Source organism: Panthera pardus, unplaced genomic scaffold, assembly GCF_024362965.1.
Source record: "Panthera pardus isolate Hobbes unplaced genomic scaffold, ASM2436296v1 HiC_scaffold_7, whole genome shotgun sequence".
NCBI classification, from domain to species: domain Eukaryota; kingdom Metazoa; phylum Chordata; class Mammalia; order Carnivora; family Felidae; genus Panthera; species Panthera pardus.
The window spans coordinates 78,729,891-78,744,768 of NW_026527002.1; the positions used below are offsets into that span (position 1 = coordinate 78,729,891).

The window sequence follows — 14,878 nt, forward strand, 5'->3', positions numbered from 1 at the left end:
TTAAAAATGTCTTTAATTCGTATTATTCTTGGCTTTTGATTAATTCCGCTGCTAGTTTTGTTTTCTTGCGTTGATAATGCATACCAGTTTTAACAAAGTGCATGCTTTTAAAAATTTTTGAACTGGCAAGCTAAGATGATCCGTATCTTCTTTCCCACCCACCCCGAAAAAGAAGTTAATATAATTTAGAACGTAGCGTCTAAAGAATATGGTCATGACACATCTGGGATCGAGCCTGCTTATGGAGCATGCTTGATTTGGCAGAATGGTAAATCAAAAGCCTCGTGGGTTTTGTTTTCCCGTTTTTGTTTGGAAGCAGCTGAAAGCAGGTTCTTAACAGAACTGTGTCGTGGAAAAGAAAAATTAATACCTGCCACTTTCCGCTTTGTCGCACGATACACACACACACACGGGTACACGGGCGTGTGCACTCACTCACACACCATCCGCGCACGCACACCCACCCAGTGCTCGGGAGGACGAGAGGGAGGAAGTTAGGGCAGACAGCACGTCGGTGGTCCCTGGCCGGCTGGCAGCCTGGGGGGCAACTTTGGGTCGGGTATATTCTCTCAGCTCTGCCTGGTGGTCTTGGTCTGACACCTGTCCTGGGAGAGCCACCCCAGAGGTGGGGCAGGCTGGGGAGGGGTGTAAGGCATTCTTCGCTGGGAAGGAAGGAAGGGAAGAAGGAATCCATGCTTCATGCTCAGACGCGAGTCTCAGAGGGAGTCGGGCCTTTCTCTCCCCTTGGGCCTGCTCTGTCTCGCCGGGGGCGGTGGGGGAGGACGTGAAACCTGGGGGGGGAGGGGAAAGGAAGGAGGGAAGGTAATCGTGACGATGACCATCACAACCAAGGATGCTCGGAACGAATAAATGAGAACGAAAAGACGAGGTGGGCCGGTGGCACTTGACGTCAAGGAGGACAAGCGACTTTTCCCGCCTGCCCGGCACGCCCCACACCCTAAACGGACTTCCGCCGTCGCATCAGCCTGTGGTTGTCGGTAAAGCTGTGTAACCCGGGGGAGGTGGAGCTGATGGGGGAGGGGAAGAGGCTGTTTTTCAACGTGCTTGGTGAGATCTCCTCGATCTTGTACGAGATGGAGTGGAAGTAGTGGGGGGCGAGCTTGGCGCTGAAGGAGTTCTGCTGGGCGGCCGGGCGGCCCCCGTACTCCTGCGGGCGGTAGCAGGTGCAGGAGCACACGTACTGCAGGTCCGGCGCGTCCGCCTTGTAGCGGGGCCGGCCCTGCCGCGCCTCCTCGGGGATGTGGATGACCATGCTGTTGCGGTTCCCGGCCAGGGACGCCCTCTCCTCGGCGTCCCGTCGCTCGTCCTCGCTGTTCATGGTCAAGAACCTGAGGACCACCAGGTTGAGGAAGGCGCCGATGACCGTCAGCCCCACCAGGATGTACATGAAGCTGAAGGCCACGTAGAGCGGCTTCTTCTGCAGGGCGCCCTTGGTCTGCAGGGCCACGTAGTCCCCGAACCCGATGGTAGTCAACGTGATGAAACAGTAGTAATAGGCGTGGAAAAAACTCCACTCCTCGCACTGGGAGAACGCGGCCGCGCCGATGCACAGCGTCCCCATGCAGGAGAAGAAGCCCACGGTCACCATGTTCTCCATGGACACCTCCGTGTTGCGCATGCCGCAGCACCTCTTGATACGCTTCAGCAGGTAGCGCACAAAGGTGTTCATCCGCTCGCCCAGGCTCTGGAACATGACCAGTGTCAGCGGGATGCCCAGCACCGCGTAGAACATGCAGAAGGCCTTGCCCGCGTCGGTGCCCGGGGCCGCGTGCCCATAACCTGAGGGGAGGGGTGAGAAAACAGGGAGAAGGCGTGAGGAGAGGCCCCGTGAGCTCTGGGGTGGGGTCGCACTTGGGCATCTCCGTTGGGGTGGGGGTGGGGCTGGGACAGACAGGGAGGGAGAGAGGAGGACAAGGGCGAGCCGGGGAAGAGAGGTCGCTGGGGGCTGGGAAGACGGTGGAGGCTGGGAGAGGTGGGGAGACGAACAAGGAAGAATCGGTCAAGGGTCCTTTGCAATTCGGGGGGGGGGGACTTGGGGCGGTTCATCTGGGGCCGTTCAGAGGGGTGCGGAGGGCCTTTCCCTGCTCCTCTTAGAGCAAAGCAAAGCTTGAAAAGGAAAAGCCGCACACTCACTAACGAGAAGACTGCAGAAGGAGTGAGCCCAAGGGAGAATAACACATATGCCCACCATGCAACACCAGTGCTGCTGCCTCTCTGCTGAGTCCTGGTCCTACGGTGCCTCGTTCTGACCTCCTAAGAGCCTTCCAAACCCGGCACGACGAGTCCAACACCAAGGGCAGGAAAACTGAGTCAGTTACTTAATAGCAGGATAACTTGATCTCTTCAGAGCTGGAATTTGAGCCCAGAGTTTTCAGGCACCAAGAATAAGGCAGAGATGTTGACAAGAGGAGTCATTGCAGAGTGGAATATACACACCATGATAGCAAAGACTCGTATCTGCTTTGTTCACGGTTGGATCCCCGCACCCCCCCCCCACCCACCCACCCAAGGTGATAGGTAGCAGGTAGAATATTGAACAAATGAAGGAATAACATTGTGCCACTGTGTGAATGGGGGCTTCTCAGGAACGAGGGGACCAAATAATCCTTCCAGACCTCCCATGTGTAAGTGCTTCTCAAACTCTTCATGCAACTTCATCCATCCCGTGTCAACTTTACAGAGTTGAGCTGTATCTTCCTCACATTCTGAATGAAGATGGCAGTGCTTGAAGGGTGAAGGTACCTGCCAGGGTCATTCAGCTAGTTAGTGATCATGTGAGAGCCAGGATAGGGTCCGTACAATATGGCAGAAAGAACATGAGACTCGGGAGGCTCTAGTTCAAATTCTGGAACTAATACTGTCCAGGAAAAAAACAAACAAACCCTGAATCATGGGGCGGTATTTAGACTGAGACCTTCCAACACGTCAAATCCTGCCCCATCAAGAAAGGCTTCCCTGATGTTACCCCGAGCCATTATGGGCCCATAGCTCTTTAATCATGTACACTATCTTGGGCACCAACCCTTCCCAACCCTGGTTTCTTCGTGTTACTATCATCCCATGCAAGTCCCAGTCCCCACTGGGACTGGGTTGTGCAGATCTGCTGAGTCAGCACCTAGTCAGGGCCTGGTACCTCCGTAGGGACCAACCAGGCCCCCAGACCTCCACCTGCCCCTTCTCCCCCATAGGAAACAGTCTGACTACTCAAGCCCCCAGCTCTCTACCAGGGCCACATCACTTAGGGTCAGCTTGTCTGTCTCTCCCCTGGCGTGAATCTGTGCATGCCCTACCTGCCCCAAGGGCCCTAATCTTGCTAGAGCAGTGGCCTCCTATGCTTGCCTCCAGGGCGCCTTCTCTTCATCCTCTCTGGCCCTCAATCCCACTGGGCCAGCACGGAGCTCCAACCCCTCAGAAACCCCATCGTCCTTGCACAAGAGGGAAAATCACAGGACAAAGTTGGAGTCAGGCCAGAAAGGCTAAAATGGGAAAGAGAAAGCCGAGGGGGAGAGCAACCAAGATAGTAACAGAAAATCCAACCTGAAGAACAGAGCAAAAGCAGATTAAAAATAAATTCTCAAAGCCTCAGAGACCTTTAGGAAAATATCAAAAGGCATCCCAGCAAGACCAAAAAAAAAAAAAAAGTGAATAGCCAAAATGGACCAAATTTGGTGAAAGACACAGATTTACAGATTCAAGAAGCCCAGTGAACTCCAAGCGCAAGAACTACAAAGAAAACCAGCCATCAGAGCCAAACTGCTAAAAACCAGAGAGAGAAGTCTTGAAGGCAGCCAGAAAGAAACAAGACATCACACGGAAAACCATCTCAATACTCCTCCTTCTAATCATAAGCAATAGGAGCCAGGAAACCGTGAACGAACATCTTTATGGAGCTTGAAACAAACAAAAAAAGACCGGTAACTTGGAATTGTGCATCCACAGAAAACAGCATTTAAGAGTGACGTCAAGGGACACCAATCAGTTAAGCGTCTGACTTCGGCTCAGTTCATGATCTCACGGTTCATGAGTTCGAGCCCCACACCGGGCTTTCCACAGTCAGCACAGAGCCCGTTTCACATCCTCTGTCCCCCTCTCCCTCTGCCCCTCCCCTGCTTACTCTCTCTCAAAAATAACAAAAATAATTCTAAAGAATGAAGTCAAAGCACATTTTAACATGAAAGAAAACTTGTTCCCAGTAGATCTGCACGGCACAATTACTAAAGGAAGCTCTTCTTCCTAGAGGGAAAGGGTACCAGATGGAGGCTTAGGTCTTCAGGAAAGAATGAGGCACATCTCGGTAAACAAGTGGGTTTATATTTATACAAAATGTAGGGGTGGGAGTCCCACTATGTCTCCATATAGCTCACCTGCGTGGCAGATACCAAAGCCAGATGGATGGTGGGGAAACAGTAGATTGTTGGACACGTAGAAAGGTGGTGATGTTAGCTGATGGCTCTGGATGCAATCTATTTACTACAGGAGACCAATGATGCATCTGCTGGGTCAAAAGCTGCTCATGGGGTTCCCGGGCCCCACCCACACCTGTCAGCAGTGATGGTCAGAAGCCGTTTCCTTCACGTGGCCCCGGGGAACAGCAGCCCCAAGCCCGTGGCAGGGTGGTTCAGTTCTCCGGCCATCTGTCCTGCATAAGGAAAGCACTTCCTCATTCTGGCGCCCCCACGGCGTATCCCGCTGCTCCATTACAGTGGTGACACACAGCAGTCAGGTGCAGGTGTCGCCGAGTGTGGGAGATGGATGCCCCCAGAGGGCAGGACCTTCCGAGGAGGAGACAGCCAGGCAGGACCTCTTCAACAGCCTGCTGTCTGGCTTCCAGTTAGGTCGCCAGGAGGCCAGAAGACGACCAGGACCTTGGTCATGAGCCTCATCTGCCAGCAGCCTCACAGCCTCGAGCCACTCTCCACAGTCCCAACAACGCGGACCGCACCCTGCCAGGGAGCCACGCCCTCCCTGGTGGCTTTCCCTCTGCCAGACTCACCCTTTCCAGAAGAGTCTATAAACAGCCCATTAATTGATTGTTCGAACTGAGAGTGCTGCTTCCTGCACAGGCCCCAACCGACACACCGCATGTATTCTCCACCGGACCCGCTTCCTGTCTCTGCTGTGACACAACACTACAACCAGGTGTACAAATAACCACGTGTGCATGTAAAGTACGCACAAGCTATCTGTGGAACACACGAGGGCAGCGTCTACGGGTACATCACACAGGACGTCCACAGCACAGAGGGGAACTTTGTGACCAGCGTGAACGTGTGGGTAGAATGACCATGTGTACGCGGAACGGGACCCATAACCACCTACATTACACTGATACCCAAAAGGCACATACGCTATATTCCTAGCACACCCGCGTTCAAGGACACACACTATGTGCAATATGTGTGTGTAGAGTCACTCAATGCACAGGACGGTTACACCCTGTTCCTGTATATGCTGCAGGGATTACATGCAAGGATTTGAAACTCAACAGCATCCACGCGATCTAGGAGTTACACGTATGAGAGGAAAGGAGAGCACGTGCGCCAGACGTTGGGAAGGCCATTGTTCCTTCCCCAGAGAACGAGGCATAAATCTCTGGGGTCTCACTGAACCTGTGTGACAGTTCAGGCCCTGAAAGACGGGGTTTTCCGTCCATGTGTGAACGAGTGCACCCCGGCCTCCCTGGGTTGGGCGCCATATTCATTCAACGATTCTTGTGTTTCCTGTCCAGACTGGTGACTGCGCACCAGGACCTGTGCTTGTCACGGGGGATCCACAGGGACTTCTCCCAAAATCTCCCAAGGGGCTCTAGTCAGCCTGGGCCCAGGGCCCTGCCCAATGCCTGGCACGATGGGTCCTGGGAAGTTGAGGGCAGATGGGTGTCCAGGCCACCAAGGACCTCCAGGCTGAGCTGCCCCTGTCCTCCTTGATCATCTCCTGTCCCCCGACCCCTGTTTAGGACCAGTCCTGGCAGCTCAGGAGCCACATCCCCGTCCAGGCTTTCCCACTAAGTCCCCACGCTCCCCACGCACCCGGGCCAGTTCCCCCTCCACCTCTGGGCCCTGCAGAGGCAACCTAACGTCAGAAATCCCACCGAGGACTACACTGCCCATCCCCTCCCCCCACTGTATGAATAACCCATCCTTCTGGCAAAGCAGTGTCAAAAAATGATTGACATGGCATTCAGGAGGCATGCACAGGGCCCAGAAGAGCTACCAACACCAGGTATCCGGTGCCTGCCTCTGGGCTGTGGGCCTATGACCTCTGCAGGGTCACTCAGTTCACTAGATGGAGGTGGAAGAGGAGGCTGAAAAGGGGACAGTAGACCAGCTTGCAGCCGCCCTGGAGAGACGGGGTCATCATTCCCCAGCCCTGCAGGTGACCAGCGCTGACCGTCACCCAGAGCTGACGAGCCGGAGCACGCACTACTGGGTGCAAATCTCCCTGTGCACAGGGGCACAGCCGCTCATGCTGTCCGTCTGCACCTGGCCGTGCCTCCCACAGACTTTTCCACGTGTGCAGAGTCAGGGACGGACTTGCTTGTGGCCCCAGCGCTGGCCATGACAGGCTGCTTGGGTGGCTGCTGGGTGTGGGGCCAGCCCTGGGGCCTGCTCACAAGGACCGCGCACAGTCTGAAAAGCTGCCCCCGGTGCTGCACCCCAAACACCACGCTCCCCGAGTTCCCGGGCACTGAAGCTCCGACGAGTCACCCGTGAGTCCGTCTGAGGAGGTAACCCATCCTCCCCTCCCCAGCCCTTGCCGCGTCCTCACCCCCAGCAGACAGCACCTGCTGTAGCCTTAGCCTCCCGACCACTGCCAAGGCTCTACCCGCCCCCCCCCCCCATCTACGGTGTTTGTGCAGTGCCATGGGGTGCCTGGGGCTGGCCAGGAAAGAGCTGAGTGGCCCCGAGTCGAGTCCAGTCTCCACGCTGTAGAGGCTCAAGGTTCCTGGCCCAGCACAGGAGCTGACAAGGACACAGATTGGAATCGAATTCAAGGGACCTCAGTGCCATGAGGCAGCAGAGTCCTCGTCAGAGGGACCCCGGCACCTGAGACCCAGCTTAGTGCACTGGCTAAGGCAGGGCCGTTGCTTAGGGCCCAGGAAGTGGTGGGCGGGGAGGGCATGGGTTGAACTGCAGCTACGGCCCTCCCCAGGCCAGGCCCGGCCCTGTGTGGGCTGCTGGAGAATCAGAGAGGAAGACAGACCTGACTGCCAACTCCAGGGAGGTGAGCAGTGTCAGAATCATCTGCTCTGCCGGGTGCAAAGTTCTAGCACGAGGCCCATGCCGGAAGCAGGGGAAGCACAGAGGAAGGACCCAAGTCAGACGGGGACATCAGCCTGCAGTCACTGCCTGGACGCAGCCTCCAGGGTTTTGATGGGTAAATAGGAGTTTGCCGGGAGGAGAGGTGGCTGCAGACTGCTCAGGCTGCCCACCTCCGTGGCGTTCGGACCTCACTCAGTGCGTCAGGCCATCTCGCTCTCACCAGTCAGTGCCCCTCCCCGGGCCTGGGAGCTCTCTGTCAGCAGGTGGCAGGGCCTGAGCCCATCAGGAGCGCTAAGGACAGGGCAGGGGGTGAGGGAGGGCAGGGCCAACGTGGGTGTGTGTGGTGAAGAAGGTTTGGGAGAATGGGAAGGAAGACCCGTGCCCCGTGTCCTGCCCCAGATTCTAGCACGTGAACCCCCCACCCCCAGGAGAGCACCTACTTGCTAAGCCTGGAGGGGGCTGGAGGGTTGTAAGAGCCACAAGGCTATTCGTTACGAGGCACGTGTGGAGTGACCCTGGAAAAGGCTCATATCACCCTCCCCACGATCAGAGAGGCAAAGCGAGGCCCAGGGGCAGGCAGGTCGCCCCCCCCACTCCACACACCAGGCCATCACCACCCCGACTGTACTCCCCTCTCACCCACAGACACTGACCTGCCCTGGTGGAGAGTCACAGCTGGGCTGCTGTGGGCCAGGCCACGGGCAGGGGGTCCTGGCCTCCCTCCCTTCCACTGCCCTCTGGCCAGACTGTGAGCTCTGAGGACAGTACTGCCCGCTCCTGACTCACCTCTGTGATCCCAGAGTGTGGCACGGGGGAGGCACTTGGAGTTTAGAAGGATGCATCACTGGGTAAATGATTTCTGTCCCCGGGGCCCTGCCTGGAGTCCTGGCCAATCCCGAGCCCAGCACGGCTGGGGGCAGCTTTGCCCAAGACACTGCATCATCCAGCCTGATTTCATGGCCTCTTTAATATACTTCCTGGGTCTCCTTGATCTGTCCCGGGAGAGGCTTTGCAGAGAAGACGCCTGCGTCTCCCGGCTGCAGCTGGCTAACAAATAAAATGAATAGGCGCCAGCTTTCCGGAGGGGAAAGATGCAGGGAAGAGGGTAATAACACTCATCATTTCTGTTGGGTCTGGGGCTCCCTGAAGAACCAGCTGTGGCTAGAAGGCAGCCCTGCCTTCCAAGACGCCTTGTGCTCCTCGCTGGCTCCTACTAGACTTTCCAGAAGTTGACAGTCACTAGATATAAGAAGTTTCCCAGACCTGGCCCCTGTTCCCGGCAGTGATTCATTAAAGGTGCCGTGAGGGTCCGGCAGGCTCTCCCCACTGTGAAAAGTAAGTAAGGCAGCCAGACAGTGTGGGTCACAGAGCTGCCTTGCTCCTGGCACTCTGGTGCTCAAGAACTCTTTGTGGCTCCCCTTAGCTCCCTGGAAATCTAGGCCCATCAACAGCTGGCCTAAATGACTTCCTCAGGCTTGCACAGCACCTCACAGTTTGCAAAACTTCCTGCTGGGGACTGCCCCTCCCTGAAGCCTGCCCTGATCCCTTGGCCAGAATTCCACTCCAGGACACGGCAATGGACGAGACTGGCCCCCGGCATGGGGCCAATTCAGGTTGGAGCCCCGACTCTGGATGGTCACCCTCCCTCCCCAGGTACCCTCAGTCTCTTCTGTCAAGTTCAGGGGGGCTGGGCTGCTCCCTGAGCCATCACAGGCAGGTGCTGGGTGAGGGTGATGGGGGCTGTCAGCTCCAGCCCACAGCTGCCCGGGCTGGGGACAGACTGCCCCACACAGGGAGGGAGATGGCTACACGGGCCTTGGGTAGTGGGAAACTTGCTACCAGAAGAGAATGAAATGTTTATAAAGGACATACAAGGTTTTTGTGCCGATAGGAATTAAAATAGGCATACACTGCATTAAAGAATGACTCGGGGAGGTGCCAGGGAGGGGGGCCGCCCTCAGCCCCCTGTGCTTCCTGGCTGGCTCCCCTACCTCTGTGTGCAACATGCGTCTCACTCCTGCACCCTCCCACGAAGCTGGCCTTGCTCAAGCCCCCAGTGAGGGCCGCATGATTATTAAGACCCAGGTGTCTGCTAACACCAAAAAGGAAAATGACTCATGGGCGACCAGGGGGTGGAGAGTGGGCAGGACGGGTTCTCAGGAGGTTCCTGGGTAGGATCAGCGGGTCCCAAGGTCTGCCACTTACTGACCATGACCTTGGGAAAGCCACCTAGACCCTCGAAGCCTGAGCTTTCTCTCTGTAACGGGGGAATGTGGAGGGAAGCAGTCCCTTGCGGTTACACGGCACCTTACAGTTTACAAAGGTGAGCTCTGAGGACAGTTCTGCCCACTGCTGACTCACCTCTGTGATCCCAGAGTGTGGCACGGGGGAGGCACTTGGAGTTTAGAAGGATGCATCACTGTGTAAGTGAGTTCTGTCTCCGGGGCCCTGCCTGTCCACAAAGCTTGTCCACATCCATTCTTCCATCCGAGAGGGACATCCTTCCTGCAGCTTCCCCAAGTCGGCTCTGCCTTCCTGCAACGTAACAGAGCTGGGTACCACCGCCTGGGCTGGGCTCATGCGCAGGTCTCCGTTCAACCCCTGAGAGGGTCCGGTGCTTCTTGTGGGCTCTGATTGGGTGGCTAGCCGAGCCCCCCAAACCAACGAGCCTTTGGCTCTGTCCCGCCAGACTAGTAGGGTGCCAGAGTGTGATGTCCGGAGCCGCTGAAGTAATTTTGGCACCATGAGGATGGGTGCAACCACAGAGGAGAAATCCCTGACCAGAGAGACCGGGCGGATCATTGCACCCCTGTGTCTGAGCCCAGCTCACAGACGGTCCAGCCTGTTCCCCAATAAGTCTTTTGGCTTCAGCCGGTGTTTTGATTGCAATTGGTTAACACTCCACATGCTCTACTGCTTAGCATGACTAAAAATAGCGAGCAACAGTTTTGTATGGACAACGCAGTCCTCTGTAGGTCACTCTCCCCGCACCTGACACGGCTTCTCCCACAAGCACCTCAGATCCGTCCGAGGGCAGACGGGTGGGGGAGGCGAGGCAAGCCGGCAGGCGGCCAGAGGCACAGCCCAGTCCCCAGAAAGAGCAGCTTCTCCAGGGCCCGGCCACAGGGCACAGGCCAGGGCGACCCAACTTCCTGATTTTTAAAGAGAAGCTGGAAATACAGATTTTGTAAATGTAGAATCCAACTGGTGTCTAATTAAACATTTTAATGGCACAGGCCAAACAAAACGAGACAAAACAGACCATCTGTTTGTCTAAAACAAGAGGTCGTGATGCTCCAGAAATGGGGGGAAAGGAGGTGAGAAGGGCAGGACGGAAGGCTGGAAAGCGGAGGTGGGGGAACAGGGGGAACGAGAGGTCAGTGAGCCCACCACTCGTCACTCCCTGCCACCAACCCTCCACGGTCGCGAGCCCAGGGGACAGCAATCACCAGCCAGTCCGTCTCACAGATGCACAAACCCAAGGCAGCAACAGGTGCCATCGCCCATAGAAGCTCCTCCCCAAGTGGGCTGAGGCCAGCCCCGCCTCCCGCCACGCAGATGGGAAAGCCACACCCAGGCGGGCACAGTCCTCCTGGGTAGACTGAAGCCCCTCCCACAATCCCCATGGGGAGCTCCACCCCCACAGAATGCACGAACCCATCTCACAGATGAGAACACTGAGGCTCTTTGCCCAGAGCCCTCGGATTCCAAGTCCCCAGCCCTTCGCCCTTCTTGGAGCCATGAGGAGGCCCCAGTGATTTGCTGATTCACAGGTTTGGCACTCTGTGTTCTCTGGAGGAAAATCTGGCAGATTTGGTCTTATTTAATGAGAGAACATCTCCCTCAGATACTTTTAAGATTATTATTAATTTCCCAAATAGTTCCCTTTTGGTTTCCCTTCATTTTATGTCTTAGGGGGAAAACGGAACCTGAAAATTTACTTTTGGAAACTATACAAGCTTAGGGGCGCCTGAGTGGCTCAGTCGGTAAAGTGTCCGACTTCCGCTCAGGTCATGATCTTGCGGTTCGTGAATTTGAGCCCCGCGTCGGGCTCTGTGCTGACAGCTCAGAGCCTGGAGGCTGCTTTGGATTCTGTGTCTCCTTCTCTCTCTGCCTCTCTGCCCCTCTCCCCCTCATGCTCTGTCTCTCAAAAACAAATCAAAAGCATTAAAAAAAAAACTTTTAAAATGTAAAAACAAAACACTGTCTAAGCTTATAAAAGGCATGAATCTCTGACCAGAGTGCCTGACCGGCCTTTCTGCTCTTCTGTCCTGTGCGAGGGCGGGGCAGGCTGGATGCTGGGTGCGGGCACAGCCCGTGCTGGCCACAGGGAGCCTCCACAGTTGGCACGTCGGCCTGGCGCCCACTCGCACAGCTCTGCCAGACGGACATCCTATCTTCTCGTCTGCAGGCATCCCTCAGGAGGGAGCACCTCTCAGTGCGCAGACTCACGGGAAGCCTGGCCCAGACCCCAGCTGCACCTCCACCCCTGTTTCCTTCACCTTGGGAGGGTCCAGTGGGGGTCAAGTAACAGGTTATTATCCCAAGTGATGAACGAAAAGCAGCCCGGGCGGCCACACGCACGTCTCCGTTAGTCCCCAAAACAACCATGCAAGGTGGGCATCAGGGAGCCCTTGGGGGCTCAGGTGCATCCAGGGGGGCCCTGCTGGAGGCGGTGTGCCCACCCAAGAGTCCGCAGGAAGGCAAGAGACAGGCCTTACAGCTTTCTCCGCTCTCGGCGCCGACCCAGATAACAAAGAAATGCATTCTTTAAACGTTATTTTCAGCACTTCTACTGTAGATGTCTAGCCCAAAGACTTGAAAATAAGTCTTTAGACACTCGTACGCCCATGTTCACAGCAGCCAAAAGGGAGAGACCACCCCAATGTTCCCCCGTGGATGAACGGACAAGCAAACTGTGGTCTACCCTCACGAGGGAATATTACTCGGTCTTGAAGAGGAAGGATATTCTGACACATGGTAGAACGTGGATGAGCCTTGAAATATCACGCCGAGTGAAAGATGCCAGGCACCGAGCCCATACTGTAGGACTCCACTTCCACGAGGGGCCCAGAACAGGCAAATCCACGAGGCAGGAAGCAGGTGAGCGGTCGACCGAGGCTGGGGGAGGGAAGAATACGGGGTGGTTGCCTGCTGGGCCCAGGGTTTTCTTCTGGGGCGATAAAAATGTCCCAGAACTAGACAGGGGTGGTGATCACACGGGATTACGAATGGACCAGATGCCACTGAATTGTACACGTTAAAATGTGAATTTCATGTTGCGTGAATTTTACTTCAACGGAAAGAGTAAAGAAGCTATTTATTTTTAAAGCAAAACTCTCCCCATTTTCTCCCTGAGGCTGAGGGAGGGAGGAGTGGCGGAGGCCTGGGGGTCGGTGGGGTTCTGGGAGGAGAGGCTGAGCTGGCCTGGGCACAGGGCCCCCAGCAGACTGAGCACACCCAGGAGAAGCCCGGACTCTGGGCAGCACCGCCCTCCCTGCCAGCCTCCTGGGGGTGCAGGGGCGACGCAGCCTTCACACCTGCCCTCCATCCCCAAGCCTCATCACAGTCCTGTGGGCTCCCTTAACCAACCCCCACTCGGGCCTCTGGACGCAGGTGACAGGCGTCCATCCTGAACCAGCCACAGGCCACCTCCTCCAACACAAGGCCCCCCCTGGCAGGCGCTCTGACAGCACAGCCTGGCGGGCAGAGTCAGAGCAAAGGACCTGGACCAGGGTCGGAGGCCCAGGCCTGCCCCAGAGGGGAGGGTGAACCAGGCCGTGGGGCGGGCAGTGGCCCAGCCCGCTCCCTCCTGCCATGAGATACATGGCGATGCACCCGCCTTGCCGGGCCGCCAGGCTCTGATGAGGCACCCACGGGGGGGGGGGGGGGGGAGGGGTGGCAGTGGGGGGCAGCTCTGACACCTGGGGCAGGACGAGGTCAAGGTCAGCCCCGCCCACTCGAATACCCTAAGCCGGAAGCACAGAAGCCGGGACTACAGGGCTAGGGCTGGGAGAGGCTAGTGCCGACCACCCACCAGGCAAGCTTGTTCCTGCAGGGGCGCCCCCTCCAGGGGACAGGGAAGCGCGCGTGGGGCGGGGACTGGCGGAAGCCGTGTCCCCATCCTCCCGGTCGGGCCCTCCCCGGGGGCCCGCTCCGCTCAGCGACCAAAGAAGCTCGGGCGCCCTCTGGCGGGCACTCGGCGGCCGCAGAGCCGCCAGCCCGGCCCGCAGCCCACGTTTCCCTGGGCGGCATCCAGAACCCGTTCACCTCCTCCTCAGTGATCCTTGTCATGCGCGGAGTCTCTTCCCAGAAGTTCCCATCAGTCAGCGGCAGCGCTGACGACACAGAGGAACGTTCGTAATAACGCGGCGCTAATGACCGCAACCACCTATACTGAGGGCGCGGGCTGGGCCAGGAACTGAGCTAAATGGTTTAAAGACTCCCTCACTCTGGGGGGAGGGGACACCCTCTGCAGGTGCGTGCTGTCACCTCCACAGCGTGGAAACGTGCCTTGCCCCCACCTGGGCTCCCACGCAGGCCCCTAACACCAGGCACGACCCCGACCCCGACCCCACTGTGGGCGTGGTGGCGCCCACCCCTTCCAGAACGTGCCAGAAGCCCGTGGTTCCCTTCCTGCCCTCCTGCGTCCCTTCCTAGTAACAAAAAAAAGAAAAAGCTCCTCACTCTTCTGTTCTTCTCTCCTTTCCTCCTCACCCACAGTACAAAATCCCCCCAAAAAGAAACCAGAAGAAAATGTGGTAAAAACAAACCCATATTTAAAAACTTAAGTTCAGGGGCTGCTTGAGTGGCTCATTCAGTTAAGGGGCCGACTTCAGCTCAGGTCATGATCTCACGGTTCATGGGTTCGAGCCCTACGTCAGGCTCCGTGCGGACCGCTCAGAGCCTGGAGCCTGCTTCGGATTCTGTGTCTCCCTCTCTCTCTGCTCCTCCCCAACCCCACCCCCATGTGCGCGCTCTCTCTCTCTCTCTCTCTCAAATAGACATATAAAAAAAATTTTTTACGAAGATCATAGGAATAAGTATATAAAATTTGGCTGACTTTTGAAAGTCAATGGTAGAATAAGAAAATGTAAAGTCAAGCAAGGCCTAACGCCCTTTAATAACTGGTACATTTTTTAAAAAGAGAAACCAAGTCAAAAATATTAAAACTCATGCTGTTTGATGTGGAGACTGTCTTTCGGGGCTAATTCACCCTGGAGTGCACGGGAGGAAGGAAGTGAGAATTCATACCAGAAAGACCAATAGGGCAGAACATGCAGAGCCTTGAACGCCAAATTACTCTTGGCTCTAAGAGCCAGCCAAACTAGGCAGGTGGCCATGGCCCCAGGGGCCGGCAGATTCCACCGCTCTGTTCAGATGCTCCCTGCCCTCTCAAAGGACCCTGTGCAAATGCCACCTTCTCCAGGAAGGCTCTCTCCTCCTTCCTCTGAATCCCCAAAAGAGCCCGGGCACACGTGGATCTAAGTGGCACGGAGTTACGGGGCCTGATGGCAAGGTCCTCATCCCTCATCTGTGACATGGGCATGACCCGTGGGGCCAACAAGGCCTGGGGAGCAAAGACAAGGGTGCAC

The 14,878-nt window shown here is 56.6% G+C and overlaps 1 protein-coding gene across 1 annotated transcript in view; it reads right to left on the minus strand.

Moving 5' to 3' along the window:
* Positions 1-840: 840 nt before the first annotated feature.
* The window catches only part of KCNK9 (potassium two pore domain channel subfamily K member 9), a 77,277-nt gene continuing 63,239 nt past the window's right edge, over positions 841-14,878 (minus strand). Inside the window, exon 2 of the mRNA XM_019459761.2 lies at positions 841-1,800. Within this exon, the coding sequence (XP_019315306.2) occupies positions 959-1,800 (842 nt within the window). The 3' untranslated portion in view covers positions 841-958. The remainder of the gene's footprint in view (positions 1,801-14,878) is intronic.